Raw genomic sequence first — 25,212 nt, forward strand, 5'->3', positions numbered from 1 at the left:
GCCTGAAGGAGGGAAGAGGTGTGAAGGCTAGCGAGAGTGATGATCATCCTTTTTTCCTAAAAGTAGTCCAGGTTTTTTCCCGAAGCGCTCTTAAAGCATTTTGAGTCTTTTCTTTTCTACTCTTAACTACATAGCCTTGACTTGTTATAAAATAAACTTGTTTTTTCTCTGTATGACCCTCGTGTTCCGAATGTAGAGAGTAGGAGTGCTTCCTTTGGGTTTTTTTTTCCTAAATAATTTTTTCCAGGCTGGGAAGACAATTATAGGATTAGATTATTTACCAGAAGCTGGACAGTTCCATTATTTTAATTAAGAGTAGTATTCAGCTATATATGAGTATAAAATTAATGTGCAGATACTATATTTTATTCCCTCTTGGCATTTACATTCAGGATAAACAAGTGATCGGCACTCATTCATTCTCTGTAAATATGAAATTGGAAGCTGTGGATCCCTGGTCTCCTTTTGGGATCTCTCCTGCTACAATTGTTAAGGTAAAATGGAGGCAACTCTCTTGGTAAGAATTCTTGTCAGGGTGACTGGTTTAGGAAATTGGTAGTGTTTTAATCTTCAAACTCCACTAATCCAACCCATTGTTTCTCCTAAGCTGTGAGGTTAGAATTAGTTCTGTGCACATTTTACATTTGTAATGTCTGGTTCTTTGTGGCCCATTCCTCTGTCAGAGCTTGGCTGCCCCAGCTAACCAAAGTCTGGGCACCAGAGTAGTAGGATGCACATTCTTTGGGGCAGGCCTGGCTGTACATAACTATAGAGGAGATTTAAGCGGCAGGTGGCCCACGGTATCTGAAAAGTTTGGAGGCAGGCAGTGTCATCAGTGTCCAGCTAGGTGCAGGGCTCGTTGGGTGATGTGTGGGGAACAGTTGATTAGTGTCACAAGATCTGCCAGTAGGATTGCTCCAGCCATGGATTCCAGATCCAGACTTTAATCTTTTGGAAGACTGACAAAAGCGAGGTTCTTGTTAGAAGTAACCACAAGAACTGGGCAGGTTGTCAAGGCCCAGTTACTCAGTAACTAGAACTGAGGCATAAGGTAGAGGATTTCGTTTTAAGAGTAGAGCAGAAGCCCATTTACTGAAAGTAGAACCAAAAGTCAAGTGTGACAAGAGGAATAGTTATGTGGACACTAAATCGTCTGACCTGTTGAGATTTAAATTTTCCTTACCTTAGAAGAAGATTATTCTTAGAACAAGAAGGGGGCTTCCCTGCTGGCACAGTGGTTAAGAATCTGCCTGCCAAGGCAGGGGACACGGGTTTAAACACTGGTCCGGGAAGATCCCACATGCCGCGGAGCAACTAAGCCCGTGTGCCACAACTACTGAGCCTGTGCTCTAGAGCCCATGAGCCACAACTACTGAAGCCCATGCGCCTAGAGCCCATGCTCTGCAACAAGAGAAGCCACCCCAGTGAGAGGCCCATGCACCGCAATAAAGAGTAGCCCCCGCTTGCCGCAACTAGAGAAAGCCTGCGTGCAGCAACAAAGACCCAACACAGCCAAAAATAAATAAAACAAAATAAATAAATTTATTTAAAAAAAAAAAAAGAATAACTTCACAAAAGGAGGGGGAAAAAAAGAACAAGAAGGGATTCTGAACCTGCAGTGGAATCAGAAGGTCCTTCCTGAAGTTGAAGGGTAGGTGGTAAGGAGCCAGGGGAGTTTCATAAAACCTTCTCTTTGGCATTTGAAACTAGGCTAGGATCTGATCTAATAAACTGGTGTAGTTGACTCCTCACTGAGCCTGAACTAAGCTTTGTTTGGAGCTCAACAACTTGGATTTAAATCTAGGTTCTGTTTCTTCCTGTCAGTGTAACATGGAGCAGGTTATTTAACTGCTTTTTAAACTCAGTTTCCTTTTCTGCAAAATGGGGTTGATAATGGTACCTCGTTAGAGTGTTAGGAAGATTAAAGCTGAATTAATACAAAAAAAGCATTTAAACAGTGCCTGACACAGAGATAACATTTACTGAGTGCTTAGTAGTAGTATTAAAAAACGCTTAATGTTACTATTAACGTGGCTATTAACTTTTGTAACACGTTCAGCTATGCCAAGGAAATGACGTGTGTGTGTGTGCGCACACATGCGTAAACATACACGTATTGGGATTGACATATATACACTACCATGTGTAAAACAGCTGGTGGGAACCTTCTATATAGCTTAGGGAGCTCAGCTCGGTGCTCTGTGGTGACCTAGATGGGTGGGACGGGTGGGAGGGAGGTCCCAGAGGGAGCGGGTATATGTACACATATAGCTGATTGACTTCGTTGTACAGCAGGAACTAGCACAACATTATAAAGCAACTATACCCCAATTAAAAAATCAAAATTTGTCTATTTTATGTGTTAAATCATACATACAGGTTTTTGATGAGAAGTATTTTCTGGTGGAAATGGATGATTTGCGACCAGAGAGTCGTGCACAGCGATCCTTCGTGTGTCATGCTGACAGTCCTGGTATTTTCCCTGTGCAGTGGGGTCTGAAGAATGGTTTACACATCAGTCCCCCTCCTGGTGTGTATTCATTCTTTTCTGATTTGTTTGCTTCAAAATGAGATTTATCAGATGGCTTTACCTGGATCTTTTGTCCCCCCCTCTCCTCACACCCAATCCTGTCCTTAATGTTTTGTGGGCCCAAGACGAGAGTAAACAAAGACCTATATTCCAGTATCTACATATTTAAAAGTTATAAATTAAGCTTAAAAACTAGTAAATAGGGACTTCCCTGGTGGCACAGTGATTAGGACTCTGCGCTCCCAATGCAGGGGGCCCAGGTTCAATCCCTGGTCAGAAAACTAGATTGCACATGCATGCCACAACTAAGGAGCTGGCGAGCCACAACTAAGGAGCCCGCCTGCCACAACTAAGACAGGTGCAACCAAATAAATATTTTTTAAAAAACCAAAAAACTAGGGCTTCCCTGGTGGCGCAGTGGTTGAGAGTCCGCCTGCCGATGCAGGGGACACGGGTTTGTGCCCTGGTCTGGGAAGATCCCACATACCACGAAGCGGCTAGGCCCGTGAGCCATGGCCACTGAGCCTGCGCGTCCGGAGCCTATGCTCCGCAACGGGAGAGGCCACAACAGTGAGAGGCCCGCATACTGGAAAAAAAAAAAAAAAAAAGAAACCTAGTAAATAAAGTATGTCCTACTACCTTGATAAATATCTTCATAACATCCTGGGGTTCCATGCAGCTTCCTTAGTTCATTCCATCTGTGTCTGCTGGGAGGCAACAGGGGTGAGGGTAGGATGCAATGAGTGTTGGGAGCTGATTTATGAGAAGAGGCCTTAGAGCCAGAGTTAGGAGGTAGATTACTGATTTTTATGTTTCTGGGCCTCCTCTTAGAGGGAGACTCTTTGGACCTCAGAGGGAGATTTATGGTCAAAAGTAGAACTCAGGCTGTAAGTAGGAAGGTAGCAACTCATTTTCCTCATGTTTGCAACTTTGCAAAATTTAATCTTTGACCCTTTAATCAAGGTTACTAAATATGACTTATTTGAGCTGAAATTTCAGGTATTTTTTTAACTTAGAGTATCTGGAAGTGTAAGGTGTTTATCTGATTTTTATGTCAGCAAATCAGATTATTTGACTGGCTGTGTATATACTTTATTGGTAAGCTCTTGGTAAAACATAGCTTCACTTTCTAAATGGTGATTGCTGGAACACTGGGCTGGAAGTGCTCTTTTCTGTTAATAAGAGTCACAGACTCCGAACCTTTGTCTTCCGTTCAGCCTTCATTCATCCATCAAACATTTTGTGGAATGTTTGCTTTGAGCCAGGCATTGGACTAGTCACGGGGGAAACAAAAGTGAGAATGGCAGTAAATAGGGGAAAACCGTAACAACCCCCCAGGTTCTCCCTCATCAGTGAACAGACAGTGGAAGTGCCTGCCTGGCGGTGATGGTTGGGGGGACATACGTACAGGAGCAAGTTCTTGCTTTGCAGGAATGCTCTGAACATCCCAAGTTCCTTATCCTGCCCGCTGCCGTTACATGAGAAGAAAAAAAAATTAAAGATATCACCTCTCTCAGCATTGTTGTAGACAACTCAGCTGTCTTTGTAAATATCAGTAGAAGGAAAGTAGTAGATTATGTAATTAAAAATGGTAGTTAATTTACTGTCAGGAATTGAGGGGGAGGCAGAGAGAACATGGTGCCACTCTGAGGTGGGCAGAGGAGGTGACTGCAGGGGCTGTTTGGCTGTAGGCTGGTGTGCTCTTGAGTAGCTTGCTCTGTGCCTGTGGGAAATTGAGCTCTGGGGAGCGGAGGTGAGCTCAGACACGGCGAGGCAGCCAGACTCAGTCCAGCTCCTTGCACAGAGCCGGTGCCATCAGGGTGTCAGGTTAGAGGGGCTTCTGCCAAGAACCTGTAGACTTAAGCGGGGAATTAAGCTCAGCTTTTTTCCTGAAATGAATTCATGATTCAGCTTATAGAGCACTGAGATTCTATAGAACACGAATCTGAAACCTGTGCTGGGAATATTAGTAGTTGCTAAGACATGTTTAAGGGAATAGCTTTACGAAAGAAAAAAGTCTTCACCGATTAGATAGTGCTGTAGGTTGCTCTTTTCCTTTAGACCCTGGGTCTCTCTCCTTTAGAGATGGGATTTATTAGCACAAATCAAATTCAGTCATAACTGTCTTAAATTCTTTTGGTAAATTGTCAGCAACTAATCATATAAAATATTGTTCAAATAAATGCCTAATTTGAAGTGTGAGTTTAAAAATTTATCCAGAGTTGCTCTATTTTATAAAATTAATACTTTGGATTTAATAGGGTGTTATTTCCCCTCTCTAAAATGATCAAAGTCCTCAAATTAGCAAAATTAGAAGTTGTGGGTGGACACCTGGCAGAGTGGCAAAGCCAGGCAGGCATGTGAGGTGTGAATCATTGCTCTTTTGTCCCTACCTAGGCTACCCAGGCCAGGACTTTGATTGGGCCGACTACCTCAAACAGTGTGGTGCTGAAGCTGCTCCCCAGAGGTGCTTCCCTCCGGTGAGAATCCTGTCCCCTCAGGGCCACTGCTTCGGGGCTGCTGGGGACTGCTGTGCTTCCCTTGCTGTAATGATGTTTACTCTGAAGCCAGTTCTCTCATGCAACCCCAAAACGCCTCTTGTTGATTGTAATAAAATGGTCCAAGGAAAATTTCATTTGCTGAGGAAGTTAATTTAATTAGCTTAACAGTTTATCAATTTGGTTTTTTTTATTAGCTGAAATCATGTGAATTTAAAATTTTAGTTTATGATTAGTTTTGATGGTCCATTAATATGAAAAAATGTCGAAATATTAAGGAGAGAAAATTATTAAACTTATTTATGGTTTACAGAGCCAAACAGCAATAAAAAGCTTAGAACATAAAACAACAGTTTCCTGCTCTGTCCCTTTCCATGGCTTCCCTTCCCAGAAGTATTCACTTCCTATTCTTCTCACTGTTTGTTATTCTCATATTTATACTTCCTCACTTATAATTCGCTGCTATCTTTTGAGTTAATTTTAGATGTGTCTCTCAATTCTGTATTACAGTAAGTGAGTAATCTAGCTATTTTACCTTACCTTTCTCCTCTGTCTTACCTATCTGCTCTTCCTATTAGAGTGATATTACAATTCTCGGTTAAGTCTGAATTTGAGTATTTACATTATCATGGGCATTTAGGTGTTACTCACAGATTAGCAGTGTAGTATTTTACGATTATTTTCTTCTTTTATTTGTCCTCAAGTTAATAATCGCTTTGTTTTTCATAGCCTAGTTTTCTTTGCTTATAATACTAGTTCTTCCCACACCTTCCAGTAGATTCTCAAAACTATTAGCGTATCAGGAAATCTGTCATGTCTAATATATATTTTTTAGAGACACCCCTCTTAGCAACCTCTTTTTAGACAGGTTACTGTCTTGGCTTGCCATGTAGTTTTAATTCTGGAAACTGCTCTGCTGTGTCACCCAAGGAATTGCCTCTTCTTCTTCTTAGGACTTGGGATTCCTGTTTTATATATCTCATGGCCTCTTCTTTTTTGGTTTACTCCCTTGTTTTGATGGAGCCTGTCTCTCAGTAGCTTCCTGAAATGGGATGCAAGAGATGTAAGTGTTAGTAGACTTTTGGTGTTTGAAAATATGTTCACTCTACTAACTTGACTGATCGTTTGGCTCAATGTGGAATTTTAGAATGCAAGTTATTTCACTTTAGAATTTTGAAAACCTCAGTTGTTTTCTACCTTATAGTGTTGGTATTGAGAAGTTGAAAGCCATTCTTATTCTTGATCTTTCATATATGACCTGCCCTTTTCTCTATCCCTGGAAAGTTATAGAATCTCTTTTGTCACTCCCTTTCAGTGTCAAGCTATGGCTTGGCCTGTCTTCACCCATGTGCTGGGGTGTGGAGAGCACATTCTCTCTGGAAACTTGCGCCTCTCTGTGCTGGGAAGTTCCCTTGGATCTCTTCTTTGATTTCCTTTTCTTTTTCTCTCTTCTCCTTCTGGAATTCTCATTTTGGTGGCCCTCTGGACCAGGCCTCCAATTTTGCCGCACCCTCCCCACCCCCACCGCTTTTCCTGTTTCTTAGGGGTTTTTTTTTTTGCTTTGCTTGCTGGAAGATTTCCTAAACTTTATCTTTCAACCCTTATTTTGAGTTTTTAATTTTTGATATCACATTTTTAATTTTTAAAAACTATTTCTGAATATTTTTAATAACATACTGTTCTTATTTTAAAGATGCAATAGTTTTTCTCATCTTTCAGAAGATGTTAATTACCCCCACCTTTTGTGAGTTTTCTTCTTACATAATCTTTTTTCTCCAAGTTGCTTGTTTTATCTGTTTTGGTCTCTAGTTTTCATATGTTTAGATATCTGGTAATTCCTTGGTGGAATTTGCTTGCTTATATTTAAGAAATGGGAGACTAAAAGAAAAAGCTGATTGGAAGCTCTGAGCATGTGGGTGGGGCTTGTCAACCTTGAACTTCCCTATTGGGTAAGATCTGTCTGGCCATTTGTTGGGGAAACCTAAATCCATGTCTTTATGTGTTCCTTCTTGTGCTTCATATTGCCACAAGAAGTCTCTTCCATTTGCTCTCATGGAGGGTAGTAGCAGGGACTGGGCCTCAGCATTCCACATGCTAATCTCTGTTCTGGACAGCATGCATGCCCTCAATAGTTCCTGTGTCCTCCTGCCCAGGGATCTGTTGTTTTACCCTCTGGAGGATAAATCTTATCTTCTGTAGGGAGGGAAAGGGACAGTTACCCTGGGGTGTGGAATGGAGGAGTTGCTCTAGGATTAACTGTTACTTGGAAAGTTCTCTCAGATGAGCACGTGAGTTAATACTGAGTATGTATTTGATTAATTTATCTTCTAGTCAATTTCTGAGCATGAATTTAAGGAGAACATGAAGCTTGAGGCAGTGAACCCTCTTCTCCCTGAAGAAGTGTGCGTTGCCACCATTACTGCAGTGAGAGGCTCCTACCTGTGGCTCCAGTTGGAGGGTAAGCATCAACACCCCTGAGAAGCCTTCGTCTGACCACTCTTCTTTGCCTTCCTGTTTACCCCTGTAATGTGGCTTGTTAAACTTAATTGATTAGCTAAATAGGGGTCTTGTTCAGAGACTTCTAATTTGTAATGTAAGACTCTGAGCTAAAAATTCATCCTCCTGTCCTTGACCTTCAAATTTTAGGAAATGAATATGAATAAAAGCCTTCACTTATATGGCCCCCTGTTTTCTTGAACAGGAAAATACAAGTTAAATAGCATATATTTTGATGTGACCAAAATACATGAGCATGAGCATTAGTAACTAGCTTATTCAAGAGATTATATTTTGGTTGCCCCCAACCAGTAGAACCAAAAAGTATGTAAAATTGAAAAGATATATTATGCTAAAAGTAATATTCAGTGATGGGACAGGTTTGTGGACAGAAAGTAGTATGCGAGTACTCAGCACTACAGCTAACTATGCCTGGGTTTCTTTTTTTTCACTGCTGAGTAGTCAGACTCGGTCCTTACTGTTGTTCCCAGTTTGTAGAATCGGCCTTTAACATAGGTGTCAAGGACAGTATTGGATGTACATGTTTATGCAACCCCTGCTGAGCAACTTTGTTTACATCACTTTCTGACTTGAGCCCACCAATCTAACTTCTGGCTTGTTTCTGAGTACCAGAAGTAATGTTTTTATTGAGTAGAACTATAACGTTTGCCTTTTATTTTCCAGTTATTTCATGGAATTGACGACCATATTTGTCAACCATCTGAATGATATTACTGGTAGTTCTAGGTGCTTATTTGCTATTCCCTAACTAAGGGTGACCCTGTACATTGACTACCTGTTTTGGTCTTTATACAGTTACGCTTGGGGGACAGTTTGCTTTTTCTCTTAATGTTTGTCACACATGAAAAAGTATGACTTCTGTGTAAAGGGAACTTCCTTAAGAGACTTTGTGTCTGTATTATTGCAACAGTAGAACACTGTCTACTAGAACATTGTCTAGAAAGTAGTTTATGAAGAAAGCTATTTAATAGTCTTTTAAAAAATTTTTTTAAATCTAAACAGGTTCTAAGAAACCCATACCTGAATTTATTGTGAATGTGGAATCCATGGATATATTTCCTTTGGGCTGGTGTGAAACCAATGGCCATCCCCTCAGCACTCCTCGCCGAGCACGAGGTAGCTGTCTGTTTCTGGGTCAAAGGATTGATTGTTAAATAATTTGCTGTGTGGCTGTTACCAAGTAGGATGAATCTGGACATTTCAGAGAAAAATAAAATGATATTCTGGTTATCCGTTTCTGCATAGGAAATCATTCATTGCAACAAAACATTTATTATCTCACATTTTCTGTAGGTCAGGAATCTGACGCAACTTAGCTGGGACCTCTGGATCTGAGTCTCTGGTGAGGCTGCATTCAGGGTCTCAGCAGGGCTCTTGTCATCTCAAGGCCCAACTGGGGGAGGATCTGCTCCCAAGTTTACTCAGATGGTTGTGGGCAGGAATTCATTTCCTTGTGGGCTGTTGGACTGAGGGCCTCAGTTCCTTGTTGACTGTCAGTTGGAGGCTTCCCTCAGTTTCTTGTCATGTGGGCCACTTTGTGGGGGAGCTCACAGCACAGGAGTTGGCTTCCATCAGAGCCAGCAAGCAAGAGAGTGAGAGATTGAGCAAGACACAAGTCCCCTAATCCTAAAGTGACCCCCTCAACTTTAAAAACAGCTTTATTGAGAGATATTTATATACCATAAAATTTGCTCCTTTAAAGTACAGTTGACCCTTGAACAGTGTGGGTTTGAACTGTGTGGGTCTACTTGTATGTGGATTTGTTTCAATAAATATGTACTACAGTACTACATGACCCCTGGATGGTTGAATCTGCGGATGCAGAACTGCACATATGGAGGGTGGAATGTAAAGTTATACATGGATCTTCGATTGCTTGGGGGTTGGCACTCCAACCCCTGCATTGTTCAAGGGTCACCTATATTTAAAACCTAGTTCTGAGGGCTTGCCTGGTGGTGCAGTGGTTGAGAGTCTGCCTGCCGATGCACGAGATGCGGATTCGTGCCCTGGTCCGGGAAGATCCCACATGCCACGGAGCGGCTGGGCCCGTGAGCCATGGCCGCTGAGCCTGTGCGTCCGGAGCCTGTGCTCCGCAACGGGAGAGGCCACAGCAGTGAGAGGCCCGCGTACCAAAAAAAAAAGAAAAAAAAAAACAAAAAACCTAGTTCTGTGTTTTTTAAACTAGCAAGTACTATAAGTATTGCTATGTCTTTATACAGAAACCAAAAATAATATTTTTAAGCCTCCCTGGGACAGCCAACTTCTATGAATATTTTCTGGGGGGAAATAAAATGGTGTAGCTGCTTTGGAAAACAATCTGGCAGTTCCTCGAAGTGTTAAATATAGAGCTATGTACTCATGAGAAATGAAAACATATATCCACATAAAAATTTGTACACAAATGTACATAGTGGAACCAATCCAAATGTCTATCAACTGATGCACAGATAAACAAATGTGGTATCTCCACACCATGGAATAGTATTCAGAAATATAAAGGAATGAGGTGTTAGCACACACCACAACTTGGATGAACTCTGAGAACATTATGCTAAGTAAAAGAAGCCAGTCACAAATCATACATGTTGTATGATTCCATTTATGATATAACAAGCAAATCTAGAGAGAGGAAAAGTAGATTAGTAGTTACCTAGGGCTCGGGGGTGGTTAAGTGGAGAGGTGATTGCTAAGGGGTACCGAGTCTCTTTTTGAGATGATAAAAATATTCTCAAATTGACTGTGGTAATAATTGCCCAACTATGTGAATACACTAAAGACCAGTGAACTGCGTATGGTTGTCCCTCCATATATGTGGGGGATTGGTTCTGGGACCTGCCATGGATACCAACATCTGCAGATGCACAGGTCCCATAGTTGGCCCTCTGTCTCTGCGGTTTTGTATCTGAGGAATCAACTAACTGCAGACTGTGTAGTACTACAGTATTTACTGTTGAAAAAAATCCACATATACTCAGACCCATGTTGTTCAAAGGCCAGCTGTAAGCTAAAGTTAGCTTAATGCATATGTAACTTTTCCTTTGTCTTTTTATTTTTCTTGACATTTATATATATTTTTTTCTTTGTACAGTACACAAACAGAGGAAAGTTGCAGTGGTTCAACCAGAAAAACAGTAAGTGATAGTATGTTTGAATAGTTGACATTTGAAAGTTAGATATCTAGAAGAAGAAATAACTATTTCAGAGAGTATATCTCCTCATATATTGTTTTCTCAGATGGAAGCATAATCCTTTAATCCAGCTTTTGATAGTTTATATACTTCTCCTTACAATATGAGCATTTCCTAAAGTGGCATTATATATTAAAGGGTACAATGCATTCTCAAGATGTTCCCCAAATTGAATTTTCTTTGGCTTTTAGACCCTGAAGACATTTGAATAAGAGAGGAAATAGAGTCTCTATGCTGGTATTTGTTAAGGAAAACAAAAAATTTTTAATCAGGTTATGATTTGTCACAGTGAAAAGAACTTGAGGAAGAAAACAACTCTACAAGAAAAGTCACACTCAGAGGAGTGCTTCTGTCTCCCATTAAGAAGCCCTTTGGGACTTCTCTGGTGGTCCAGTGGTTAAGACTCTGCACTCCCAATGCAAGGGACCCGGTTTCGATCCCTAGTCAGGGAACTAGATCCCACATGCCACAACAAAGATCCCGCACGTGGCAACGAAGATCCCACGTGCTGCAACTAAGACCCGGTGCAGCCAAGTAAATAAACAAATAAATATTAAAAAAAAAAAAGCCCTTTGTAGCATTCCTTCATACACACTGTTGAAAAGCAAAGAATTAGTGGTGCCTTTAAAATACAAGGGATTCTGTGTGCATGTATATTTTTTAAAATTGGGTTTTCAATTCTGTCTTAGCTCAGGCTGCCAGAACAAAATACCAGAGACTGGTGGCTTAAACAACAGAAATGTATTTCTCACAGTTCTGGAGGCTGGAAGTCTAAGATCAGGTACCAGCCTGATTTGGTTCCTGGTCCAGGCTCTCTTCCTAGCTTGCAGATAGCCATCTTCACGCTGTGTCCTCACATGGCAGGAGCAAGGAGGAAGGGAGTTCTTTCTTTCTTGTTCTTCTTATGAGGCCACTGATCCTATTGGGTTAGAGCCCCACCCTTATTTACTGCCTAAAAGGCCTATGTCCAAACACACTCACATGGGGTGGGGGTGGAATTAGGGCTTCAACTTATGAATTTAGGAGAACACAGTTCAGTCAGTCTGTAGCAAATTCTGTATAATTTATAGCTGCTTTCATGGCTATGTGAGTAATAAAACAATTTCTCTCCAATTGTGGTGGAGAGAAAGGCTGCAGCATTCTAACCCAGCTAGAGGACTGAGAAAGCAATGACAAAAAAACTGGCTTTGGATTTTTCCTTGACTTAGTCATCAAGACTGTTCCAAAGGTTTAGTGAGGAAGTATTCTGAAAAGATAAATTAGCCTTTTTCAGTGATTGCTGCATATGGTGTAATTCTGTTTTTGTAATTTGTCTTTAATTTTGAAACTGATAGAAGGAAACAGACCCTATATAAAAATGCTTCTGTTCTTCATCTATTAAAAAAACAAGTACAGGTCTTCCTCGATTTATAATGGGATTATGTCCCAATAAACCCACCTTAAGTTGAAAATATCATAAGTTGAAAGTGCATTTAACACACCTAACCTACCAAACATCGTAGCTTAGCCTACCTTAAATGTGCTCAGGACACTTATACATTAACCTTCAGTTGGGCAAAATCATCTACCACAAAGAATACTCACGTGATTTATTGACTACTGTATTGAAAGCAGAAAACAGAAAGGTTGTAAGTGTATTGATTGTTTACCCTGTGATCTCCTGCCTGACTGGGTTGCTACCCAGGAACATGGATTGTACCGCATATCACTAGCCAGGGAAAAGATCAAAATTCAAAGTATGGTTTCTGCTGAATGCATATTGCTCTTGCACCATCGTTAAGTGGAAATATCGTTAAGTCGAACCACTGTAAATTGGGGACCATCTGTAGTTTACTTGCAGTTTAAGAATCCAACAAGGAATTCTATAATTTGTTGCTCACATGAATGCAAGTTCATTGGAACATGCAGTATCACAGTACTGTCTACAGACTGTTGTCCCCTTAGAACATGTCCATGGTTTTTAAAACAATTGCTGTTTCTAAAAAAAGTACAATTGAGGAAGCACCTTTTGTTACCAATTTTGCAATCTGCCACATTTGTTTTCTTCTTAGATTTGAAGGAAACTAATCCTCACATTTTACTGACCTTAGGAATTATCTCATTATTTTGTTGTGTTTTCTTGATGCAGAATACCATCCTCAAGGACTGTCCATGAGGGTCTGAAGAATCAGGAGCTGAGCTCCACAGACTCAGGTATAAGTGCATGCAATCTTAGGGAAAAGATGACCTTTAGCTTCCTTTAATGGACTATATCTAAAAATAACTTATTAAACAATACCTTTGATTTATGGGATGTAGCTTTATAGAGGGGTCTCTTAATTGTGATTTTAAAGAGTTATAATTGTCTAAGATATATTTAGTTTAATAATTATCTTTAGGCTGGTATTTCTGTCCATTATAAATGGACATTATAATATTTTAGCCATTATTTACTGATCACTTGTCAGTGTTAAAGGCTCTGGAGGTCAATATATCATCCCTGAGTTTAAATAAAGAAACTTAGGCTTTTCAGATTGTGCTCTTTTTTTAAACTGGGTGGTTGAGAGATAGATATTTATTCTTCTTTAAAACCTTTTTATGATATACACACTTTGTATATATATTTTACAATTTAAAAAAACAAAAACAAAAAACACTGAAAAACAGATTGTTCCAGAGGCAATGCCTGATAAATTAGACAAGGATCCTTGCTGGAGGCCCAAGCCTTTTGACCAGGGCTCCTTGGAACTACTCTTGACACCACTTTGCTGGTTGTATAATGCTTAGCATCTTAGCTCTGTGTGTTTTAGCACAGATTAGGCATTTGGGTGGTATTTAGTAAATGCCTAGAAAAGAAAGGAAACCAAAGCTCAAAGAGGTCACACAGCTTACAGTAGAAGGGTCAGAAATGGAACTCAAATTTTTCTCAAGTTCAAAACCTGCACTTTTGTCTCTTCTACCCACTGCCTTTTCATAACATCATTTATACATAGAGGATCAGGGCTGCGTGAGTCCTTATTTTTGACATGTTACTGACCGTTCTAATGCCTACTAAAACTAAAGAATTAAGACATTAATATCTCATGTGACCACAGCCAAAATGTGTTTGCTTTGGGTTTTGTCATATGTCAAGTTACCTTGGAAACAGAGCCTGAGACTCTGATATTTGCATGCAGGAGTTTCATTGGGGAGTGCTTTTTGAAACACTCCTGGGAAGGGTAAAAGATGCAGGACTGGGCAGAGGGAGAAGTTGAGTCACAGTGCAGTTGTAACAGAAGTCTCTTCCAGTCCCACAGGGAGCCTTGGAGCTGGTATAGCCACTGAGTGTCCCTCAGTGGTGTGTCCCTAGAGGTGTGGTAGCCACACCCTTGTACTCCCTCCTTGGTCAGTTATTGGAAGTGAGCTGCTTCTCCCTCTCCACCTCACAAAGGGTGGGACCTTGGGCAAGGTAGCTCTCTCCTACTGAGGGACAGTTCTGGACTGAGAGATATTCCAGGATAGACTCACAACTGAGAGCTGTAAACTCCCAACATTCCCAGCAGCAGGGAGCATCCCCTGAGGGGATCTGGGTGACAGAGTTCAAATGGAGAAGTGGGCACCGACATGCTGACCACTGTGGTAAGACTGGGTTCTTAATTAGAGAATGAACACTATGTACTTCAGGGTGCTATCAACACTGGGCAGTGTACACGCTCGTTTCCTTTTGATTAACAGGGCAGTGTCCATCAGAAGAGCTTTCTTTGCTTTATATGAAAATGGAAAATGTTTTAGTGTCCTTGAATTTTTTTACATTTAGTAGCTGAATTGCCAACTACTCATATGAGGGAATTAAAAAAACCTTATATTGGAGTACAGTATTCATACAGAAAAATAGTTGAAGAGAAGGGTCTCTAGGCCTAGTTATACCCCATAATACCTAAAGAATTTAGAGATGTGGCCACAGAATGCTTTTATCCCTCTGAGGAATCGCAGTGATGGGTGGGCTCCCACATCACCAAACGCTACCAGCATACTAGTTTGGTAGTTTTAAGGGGACAAACTGTAGTTCTGGATAATATTCACCATCACTGTCTAGAAATATTCTAGAATCGATTGTTGAGTCATTGATCTTCAGGAATCATCATGAGTTCTTGAAGTAAATCCTCCACTTCCTGTAGTGATAGATGCGTGGGGCTCTGGAAGAATGTTGCATTAACCAGGAGTTAAGCTGCAGTAAGGATATTGTTGATCTCAGCAGAGTGATAGCTCTGTAATAGACTTGTTGTAAGTATAAGGTATTTCACACTCAGACAGTATGTTAAACTCCAAAATAAGTTAAGTCCTGACTGTATGTAATGGTGGATATGCTGGGTTTTTTCTTCAGTAATTCAGCTTTGGAAACATAGGGTAGAAAACTATTCTGTTCTGAATATTTGTTTCTCTTCATTTCTCAGTTATGATTAATGGAAAATATTGCTGTCCAAAGATATACTTCAACCACCGTTGCTTCTCAGGGCCATATCTTAACAAAGGAAGGATCGCTGAGCTGCCTCAGTGTGTGGGACCCGGGAATTGTGTCCTGGTCCTCAGAGAGGTAAGGTTCCTGCCTAGAGTAAAAGAATTTAAGAAATTTCACAGCAGTCTGGTAGACTCATTCAGACAAGGATCAGCGTGCTGTAGGTGTGACAACTCTAGGTTTTATCAAAAGTGACTCACTTTTCTCATGTATTGGACAGTGAACTAGGCACATAATTATTTTTGCTCCATAGGAAACATTCACCTAAGCAGTTCTTCACGTGGCAGGTTCACCTCTGTCAGTGTAGAAAGGTCTTCTGTCAGAGACCACGTGAGGACCATGCAGGAGTGAACATGAGAGTAGTCTAAGCCTGAGAGGCTGTGTGGTATTAACCTGGGACCGTGATAGAACTACATACACATCTGCTGGACTTGAGCTTCCTAGGCAGGGTGCTGCACTGTGGGTAAGAGATGTGAGGGTTCCAAACCTATCAGCCCTTAGGGTGGTGAGGCTGTGTCTGGGGAGGCCGGAGCTTCTGTGTGTACCATGACTAGGAAGGGATTTGGAAGCAAATGCTAGAGTAATTTTAAATTTGTGGTGCCTATTTCTTCCTGACCATAATGTTTAGAATATTTAAGAGGGTCTCACTACTGTCTTATTTGCAACTTTGGTCAACTGTCATATCTTCAGTATTATTATTTTGTTAATGTTTGTCAATTAATATGACTAGAATTAATCACCTAGGTGATATTCTAGGGAATAGCAAGGTTCTAATCATCTGCTTTTCTCCTCCCCAACCCATATTTCTGCTTTAAAAATGGAGCACAGGTCCTCACTTTACTGATCAATGCAGCCTATAAACCCAGTCGTGTCCTTCGGGAGCTGCAGCTGGACAAAGACTCTGTGTGGCATGGATGTGGAGAAGTCCTCAAGGCCAAGTGAGTAGGCTTCCCTGCCCTTTATTCTTTTTTTTTTTTTTTTTTTGGCTGCATTAGGGGTCTTCGTTGCTGCTTCGTTGCTGCATGCGGGCTTTCTCTAGTTGTGGCTAGCAGGGGCTACTCTTTGTTGCGGTGCGTGGGCTTTGCATCGTGGTGGCTTCTCTTGTTGCAGAGCACAGGCTCTAGGCGCACAGGCTTCAGTAGTTGTGGCTTGTGGGCTCAGTAGTTGTGTCTCGTGGGCTCCAGAGTGCAGGCTCAGTAGTTGTGGCGCACAGGCTTAGTTGCTCCGAGGCATATGGGATCTTCCCGGACCAGGGCTTGAACCTGTGTCCCCTGCATTGGCAGGCAGATTCTTAACCACTGTGCCACCAGGGAAGCCCCCCCTGCCCTTTATTCTTAATCATGGTTAACAGGTCACAGAATTGATTCTTCCATGGATAATATTAGGGTACTTACGTTCCCTTGGGCAGTGCTTCTTCAACTATTTGTGGTAAAGGACCAGGTTTGTTTTCTTATTTAAGTTGCTATCCTATTATACTTTTATAAAATATGGTAAAAATGAGTTACAAAAATATGGAATTCAAAAGACATACAATGCAGGAACAGCTTTTTTGTTACTAGATTTAAGAGCCATAAAATTACTTTTGCAAGTTACTGTGAAAGTTTATAAAACATTTGGTCTTGTTTTCTGACCTCATCTTGTCATGGATGGGTAACAGTTGGCAGGTTATATTGGTCCGTGGACCATACTCGTGGAACCACTACTCTAGGGTCAAGGAAGACTTAATGAAAGTCACTGTTTTTTTAGTGGTTAGTGTAGAAGTTATTTGAAAACCTTAAACTTAGGAACAGAAAGCGGGGCCCTTACTTTGCTAATTTAAAAAGTCAGCTTTTAGTTGTCATAGCTTGCTAGATTATAAATTTAAGTACAATATAAATTCCTCATTGTTTTCAGAGTCCTCAAACTGTAAAGGACATAGAATATTCTAAGAAGCAAAAATATTTTGCAGGTCTGTTAATATACTTGATTTTTCTCTGTAATCACTAGCCCAATAAACTTGGTATCTGATGTCTTCCAATGGCAGATACAAAGGAAAGAGTTACCGAGCTACTGTCGAGATAGTGAAAACAGCAGATCGGGTGACTGAATTCTGCCGGCAAACCTGTATCAAACTGGAGTGCTGTCCTAATCTCTTTGGTCCACGGATGGTTCTGGATAAGTGTTCAGAGAACTGCTCTGTACTTACAAAGACTAAATATAGTGAGTCAAGTTTTTTAAATTTGCTAACTGTAGCAGCTGACCATATCTCATATCCTAGAAGGTTTTTATTTTGCAGACATTCAGATATAGCAGAGGTATGCAAACTTTTTCTATAAAGGGCCAGATGATAATATTTTAGGCTACGGGTCATAGGATCTCTTTTGCATATTCTTTTTGTTTTGTTTTAATTTTTTAAAAGAACACTTTTAAAGATGTAAATACTATTTTTAGCTTGTGGGCCATACCAAAACAGGCCATGGGTCACATTTGGCCTACAGGCCCTAGTTTGCCAACCTTTATGTACAGAGTGTATATAAATTAACTGTTGCATCTAATAGGATATGGAATCTGTTTATACAGTCTGCATGTATTTATTACGGGTCCACTGTGTGCTGCCGCTGTTCTAGCACTGGGATACAAATGTAAAGAAAACAATTCCTTTCCTCATTGAGTTTACATCTTAATGTGAGAGATAGATAATAAACAAGTGAACAAATAGAGGGAAGTACTATGGAGAAAAATGAAGCAAAATAAGCAAAGTAGGAGAGTGAGGAAGGCTAGCAGGTGGGGTGCTGTTCATACAGGTGGCCAAGGAAGTGAAGGAAGCAGGAGAGCTAGCTGTGCAGACATTGGGGTGAGAGTGCTGGGCAGGAGGCAGGAGTATGTCATAACAACACCTGCTGCCTCTCATTGCTTATCTTCTCTTTTGTGAAACGGCAAAAAAAAAAAAAAAGGCATTCAGAATGAAATGTTTAATTTGGAGTCTTGTCAAGGCATTGTTACCCAAACACAAAATTCTGATCCTACTTTTCCTTAAATCCCATAAGCCCTAATGTCACTTAAGAGAATTAATACAGAGGTGGATTTTACCTTGTTAAACTTGAAGATTTCTTTTAGGGGGTCTCTAATTTTGGGCCCCTTAAACTTTATTATGCGTGCAAATTCTGAGGATCTTGTTAAAATAGAGGTTCTGGTTCATCATGCCTGTGGGTATCTGGGGCCTAAGTGTCTGCATTTCCAACAAGTTCCCAGATGCTGGTGATGCTGCTGATCCAAGGTCCATATTTAGCATGACAAGTTTTCTAATTAGTGTATGAATCACAAAATCATATGAGAGTATCTAACCTAGTTTCTACTTATATTTATTGGATTATAAACTCCTTAAGAGCAGGGTTTGTCTAACATTATTATTGTGTCAGATTCAGCACAGTAAATTGCAATGATTATTAGTGGCCAAGTGAAATGTACTGTTCATATAAGCACACGTATAAGTACACCAATTTGAGCCTTTGGATGTATGTGGATTATGTTATGCTTTTTGTCTTGAATTTATTTTTCACAATGATATAATTGAAATTAGCCTAGATTTTAGGACTCTTTATAATTTTTCCCAATTAGTAATTTGAATGATATCAAATGGATTTATATCCTTTAGTATTCATTTTTTGCAAAAAATTACATTATATTTTGATATTACTTTAATATGTAACTCAGAGCTAAACTATGTATATTTCATTTCTGGAATTGTCTCTATATTCTAAAATTTATATGAAAATACAAAGGACCTAAAATAGTCAAAACAATCCTGAAAAAGAAGAGTAAAGTTGGAGGGCTTACTCTATCTGACTTCAAGTTTTACCATAAACTATAGTAATCAAAAGTGGGGTATTGATGAAAGAATAGTCAAATAGAGTGATGGGACAGAATAGAGGGTCTAGAAATAGAGACAAACTTATATAGTTAAAGAATTTTCAACAAAAATGATAAATTTAATGGGAAAGGAATTTCTTTCAACAAATGGCACTGGTACAATTGGATATCCAGATCGAAAATGCAAAAACAGAGCTCCTTGGCTCCACCTCACTATATACAAAAATTTATTCAGGGTAATTAATCATAGACCTAATGTAAAAGCTAAACTATAAAGCTTCTAGAAGAGAACAAAAGAGGTATCCTGAAGATCTTGAGCTAGGCAAAGTTTACTTAGAGAGGACACAGAATTCACTAACCTGAAGGAAAAACTAATACATTAAACATTACCGAAATTAAAACTTTTGCTCTCGGGCTTCCCTGGTGGCACAGTGGTTGAGAGTCCGCCTGCCGATGCAGGGGACACGGGTTCGTGCCCCGGTCCGGGAAGATACCACATGCCGCGGTGCTGCTGGGCCCGTGAGCCATGGCCGCTGAGCCTGTGCACCTGGAGCCTGTGCTACGCAGCAGGAGAGGCCACAACAGTGAGAGGCCCGCGTACCGCAAAAAAAAAAAACTTTTGCTCTCTTAATAATACTATTTATAAAAAGGAAAAGACAATCCACAGTCTGGAGAAAATATTCCTGTTTATTTGTTTGTTTTGGCGTCCCTGAGGGCGCACAGATGAGAAGATATTCTTAATACATATATCCAACAAAGAACTTGTCTCCAGAATATATTGAAAACTCTCACAACTCAATAAAAAGAGGAGTTTTGAAACTAGAGAAAGCTGGTAGTTGTACAACATTGTGACTACACTAATACCACTAAATTGTACATTTTTGTATGTTTAGTTGTTTGTTATGTGACTTTTACCTCAATTTAAAAATAATAAAAAGAGAAACAAGATGATCTGGTATTCGATAGTGGTGATGGCTGCACAACAGTGTATTCATTCATAGTCTGTGTCTAAAGACTGCTGAATATGTACAAATGACGGATTTTATGTTATGTGAATTATATCTCAGTAAAAAAATTAAATAAACAGAGAAAACCATTTTAAAAAGTGAATAAAAGACTTGAATAAACGCTTCACCAAAAAAAGATACGCACATGGCCAATAAGTAAATGAAAATGTGCTCAGTAGCATTAGTTGTCAAGGAAGTGCAGATTTAAACTATGATAAGAAATTACTATATATCCACTAGATTGGCTAAAATGAAAATTACTAACAATCCCACATGTTGGCAGAGGTGTACAGAGCAGCTACATCTCTCGTACATTGCTGGTGGAGTGTAAAATTATATAACCCTTTTGGAAAACTGTTAGCAGCCTCTTTAAAGGTAATCATATGTCTACCATATGATCCAACAATTCCATTCCTAGGTATTTACCCAAGGAAGATGAAAACATTGCCCACTAAAAGCCTTGTACAAGAATGTTCGCTACAACTTAATAATTGCCAAAATCTGGAAACAACCAGGGGCCCATCAGCAGGAGAATAGATCAACTGGTATATTCATACAATGGAATGCTCTTCATCAATATGAAGAAATGAACTACTCATACACACAACATAGATGAAATCCAACATTATGCTGGGACTTCCCTGGTGGCGCAGTGGTTAAGAAGCCAATCCGCCTGCCCTAGAGCCCGTGTGCCACAACTACTGAAGCCCGCGTGCTCTAGGGCCCGTGTGCCATAACTACTGAGCCCACGTGCTGCAAATACTGAAGCCTGTGCACCTAGAGCCCATGCTCCACAGCAAGAGAAGCCATCGCAATGAGAAGCCCGTGCAACTAAGAGTAATCCCCGCTCACCACAACTAGAGAAAGTCTACGTGCAGCAATGAAGACCCAATGCAGCCAAAGATAAAAAAAAAAGTTAAGGGCTTCCCTGATGACGCAGTGGTTGAGAGTCCGCCTGCCAATGCAGGGGACACGGGTTCGTGCCCCGGTCCAGGAGGGTCCCGTGTGCCGCGGAGCGGCTAGGTCCATGAGCCATGGCCGCTGAGCCTGCGCGTTCGGAGCCTGTCCTCTGCAACGGGAGAGGCCACAGCAGTGAGAGGCCTGTGTACCGCAAAAAAAAAAAAAAAAAAAAGAAACACTTAAAAAAAATTGTACTGAGTGAAAGAAGCCTTGTTGGAAAAAGTATTTACTGAATGATTCCTTAGATGAGGCAAAACTAGTCTATAGTGATGGAAATTAGAATAGTGATTACTTCTAGTGAGGGGGACTAACTAGGAAGTGACCCTGGAAAATTTCTAGGTTAATGGAGATATTCTGTATCTTATTAGGGGGAGGATTATTCAGGTTTATGCATTTGTCAGTTACTAATCAAACTGTATATTCAGAGTCTGTAGTCAAGATTATTCCATTGTATGGAATTTAACCTTAATCAAATACACTGTACCCATGTTGTGCTATGCTAGTGGAATCTCTTGTGGTTTGAGGTACACAAAAATAATGAAGCTACTTCATTTTTCTTTGTCATTCACATTTAGCACACTACTATGGAAAGAAGAAAAATAAAAGAATTGGGAGGCCACCTGGTGGGCATAGTAACTTAGCATGTGCCCTGAAAAAAGCGAGTAAGAGGAGAAAGAGGCGAAAAAATGTTTTTGTTCATAAGAAGAAACGCTCCTCTGCATCTGTTGATAATACCCCAGCGGGCTCTCCCCAGGTACGAGATCTATGATGTACCTGTAATGTCTAGAAGCCAAGAGATCCCTGGTGTACAATACAGACAGAAGGAATACCTGCAGGTCTTTCTATTCGGATCTCCGGCCAATGGAAGATGGTCTCGTGGTTCAGGAACTGATTTGTCCTGAATTTCAATGAGATTTCTCTCCTTGTCCTCTAGGGAAGTGGAGGTGAAGATGAGGATGACCCAGATGAAGGGGATGATGATTCCCTAAGTGAGGGCAGTACATCTGAGCAACAGGATGAGCTACAGGAAGAGTCAGAAATGTCAGAAAAAAAATCATGCTCCTCCTCTCCCACCCAAAGTGAGATATCCACATCACTGCCTCCAGACAGACAGAGAAGAAAAAGAGAGCTTCGCACTTTTTCATTTTCTGATGATGAGAATAAACCTCCTTCACCAAAGGTACCTGTTTTAAAACTACAGTCTTTTTTTCTCTCTTGACAATTTCCCTCTAGAATCTAACCGTTAATGATGTTGGTGTTACACTTATTTCACTATGGCTTCAGTTGAATTTCCTGTGTCTTTTTAAAAAACACCCCAAATTCAGTGATTTACTTGCATTTCAAGGATTATTTGGAGATCAACTACTTATCAGGAGGAAAGTCTCTCTCAGAATGGCTGCTTGTTTTAAGTAAAAAAAAGTTTCATTGGTAGTTTATTAGTAACTTGTCATTTAGTTTAGGGGAAACTGCCTTTTGATATTTTTCATAATATATATGGTTTTGTAGTAATAAATTATCTTTTTGGTTCTGATTAAACCATTTTGTTTGGTAGATTCATACATGCGTATTAACACATACATACATTATAAGAATGGCAGTTAAGTTAGTGTTTTAAAACTGGATTGCTTTTTAAATATAGTCTGTGAACAGAAGTGGTTAAAAACGATTTCTCCTGATAATTTAGTTAAGCCTTCTCTTATTGGAAATACCAGCCCATCTACTTCTGCACCCTGCCAGAGAGTGACCTGAAATAAATCAAGGAACAAGTGGAGGATTTTAAAACTATTCTTCTCTGTTAAATTGTCCAAATTATTTGTGCTGAAACTTTGAGATGAATTCTTGTCTGTAAATATTTCTTATTATAAAAGACAAACATTTCCTGATTACCTAATGTGTATGGACCTTTGCCATCCTTGCTGGGAGAAATCATGTCCTAAAACCACTTTAAATCCTGCCTTAAAAGGTTATGACTTTATGTAGAGACTTTCTTAGAATGAAATAGTTCTAACACCATTTGGTTTGCTTTTGTTGTGGGGAATGAAGGAAATAAGGATTGAAGTTTCTGAAAGGCTTCACCTGGACAGTAACCCCCTGAAGTGGAGTGTGGCGGATGTTGTGCGGTTCATCAGATCCACCGACTGTGCTCCGCTAGCAAGAATATTCCTAGACCAGGTAATCACAAAGACCTTGAGGTTTTAGTAATGTATCTCTTTAGCAGAGGTCTGTGGAGGTAATAGCAATTTATTTACAAGTCTAAGGAAAAATATTTCTATCCAAAACAAACAAAAAATTATTTCCCTTCTCAGGAGTAGAACTATGATAAAAAGTTACTTGTGACTGCCTCCATAGTTGAAGCAGATTATTACTGCATTCTCATTTTTCCTAAGAGTTCGTTTCCATCCCCTATTAAATAGCTTAAAATTACGCATGCTATACTTAATTATCCTCCTCTTTTCCAAAATAACGATCTGCTTGTTTTAAAAAATAATTAACATCTATAATGTGTTAGGCTCTAACAGAAATAGTCTGTGGCCTTAAATATTGAAATAAATTTTGTTTTGATAATTCAGGAGATTCAAAACTGAACATCTTTGAAAAGCTGGTCAGGCTTTTATGGATGTTACAGAGTAGGAAAACATTGCAGTTGATCGGTAATATTTTCTTTCAGATTTAGAAAGAGTCCTCTAAAAAGATATTTCTTCTGGCACATTTAGTTGCCGGTTACTGTTAGGCTAGTTAATTTACTGGATTTCTGCAGAGCAGAATGGATTCTTACCCTTGGTAAAACTTTTATTACACATTCTTTTTTTTTTAAATTTATTTGGCTGTGTTGGGTCTTAGTTGCGGCATGCAGGCTTCTGTCTAGTTGTGGCACACGGGCTCTCTAGTTGTGACAGGCTCAGTAGTTGTGGCCCACGGGCTGCAGAGCGTGTGGGCTCAGTAGTTGCAGTGCCTAGGCTTAGTTGCCCCACAGCATGTGAGATCTTAGTTCCCCGACCAGGGATTGAACCCACGTCCCCTTCATTGGAAGGCAGATTCTTAACCACTGGACTACCAGGGAAGTCCCCTTTATTACTAATTCTGAAGATTGATTAGTATGGAGGACTATGAGAGGCATTTAAAAGGAAGTGTGTGATACTTATTTAAAGGGAAAAAGTGATGAAAGGAAAAGCACAGGGACTTTTGATTTTGACAAAGCGAAGTGAACCAGGGCTGTAATGGTTGAGCTGCCACTCATATGCACATCACAGATGATTTGTATTTTATGCTTTAACAGGAAATTGATGGGCAGGCCCTGTTGCTCCTTACCCTTCCCACCGTTCAAGAGTGCATGGACTTAAAACTGGGCCCTGCCATCAAACTTTGCCATCACATAGAGAGGATCAAGTTTGCTTTTTATGAACAGTTTGCCAACTGAGAAGGACAACCAAAGTGAGCTGTATCTTTGAAGCACAAATGCAGCAAATCCTTCGCCCTGCTCTACAAGTGGAGCTGAAATAGTCCTGGGGCTCTGGGCCCTGCAGGTGTCGGCTTGCTCTCTTTGCACTTTCAGGGAAGGAGGACCCACACTGAGTAAGCAAAAACTGCACAGAAGTGGCTCTCCTGCCAGTGAAAATGTGGGCATCTCTTGTTCAGCAGATTGCAGTTTAAAAAAAATAAAGGTTGTGAAGAAAAGACTCCTATAGAAGAATAAGCATTTCCACTGGTGTGGCCTGAAAACGAAGAATAATCTAGGTTGCTGGAAAGCACCCTTTTGGTTTTCTTTTTGTTCTTTCTGTTCCTTCCCATTGTAGATTGAACTTTGTTCTCTGCTTTCTCTTTCTTGGAAAGAGAGAACATAGCTTTAAGTCAGCACTGATTTGGGACTGTGCCTAAGGCACATCAGTGCTTCATTGTCATTGTGTTTTTTAAGCTTTTTTAAATTAAAACAGTTCATTTTGGGGATGATTATGTGGCTCTAGGGTTTTGAATGTACAGTCACACTTTGATCCATTTTAAAATCTATTCTTAGGAGTTCCTTTGTTTACTACCTCTGTTGATAATTGAGCTTATAGCCATGTATGAGGTTGTTTTAATGATACCATTTTTAAGCTACATGAACACTAAAACTATGACAGAGTTGGAGGAAAAAAAAACACTGTTTGCTTTCTTAAAAATAATGTGTGGCACTTAACACCAATTCCTTAAC

The 25,212-nt window shown here is 40.1% G+C and overlaps 1 protein-coding gene across 1 annotated transcript in view; it reads left to right on the forward strand.

Moving 5' to 3' along the window:
• The window catches only part of SFMBT1 (Scm like with four mbt domains 1), a 132,520-nt gene extending 107,546 nt beyond the window's left edge, over positions 1-24,974 (forward strand). The window contains exons 8-21 of the mRNA XM_065885390.1: positions 393-494; positions 2,380-2,530; positions 4,928-5,010; positions 7,360-7,486; positions 8,548-8,661; positions 10,634-10,676; positions 12,862-12,926; positions 15,146-15,285; positions 16,036-16,145; positions 17,231-17,406; positions 21,599-21,777; positions 21,958-22,203; positions 23,067-23,195; positions 24,301-24,974. Coding sequence (XP_065741462.1) covers positions 393-494; positions 2,380-2,530; positions 4,928-5,010; positions 7,360-7,486; positions 8,548-8,661; positions 10,634-10,676; positions 12,862-12,926; positions 15,146-15,285; positions 16,036-16,145; positions 17,231-17,406; positions 21,599-21,777; positions 21,958-22,203; positions 23,067-23,195; positions 24,301-24,441 — 1,806 coding nt within the window. The 3' untranslated portion in view covers positions 24,442-24,974. The remainder of the gene's footprint in view (positions 1-392; positions 495-2,379; positions 2,531-4,927; positions 5,011-7,359; positions 7,487-8,547; positions 8,662-10,633; positions 10,677-12,861; positions 12,927-15,145; positions 15,286-16,035; positions 16,146-17,230; positions 17,407-21,598; positions 21,778-21,957; positions 22,204-23,066; positions 23,196-24,300) is intronic.
• Positions 24,975-25,212: the final 238 nt, after the last annotated feature.

The sequence above is a fragment of the Phocoena phocoena genome, chromosome 10 (genome assembly GCF_963924675.1).
Source record: "Phocoena phocoena chromosome 10, mPhoPho1.1, whole genome shotgun sequence".
NCBI lineage: Eukaryota > Metazoa > Chordata > Mammalia > Artiodactyla > Phocoenidae > Phocoena > Phocoena phocoena.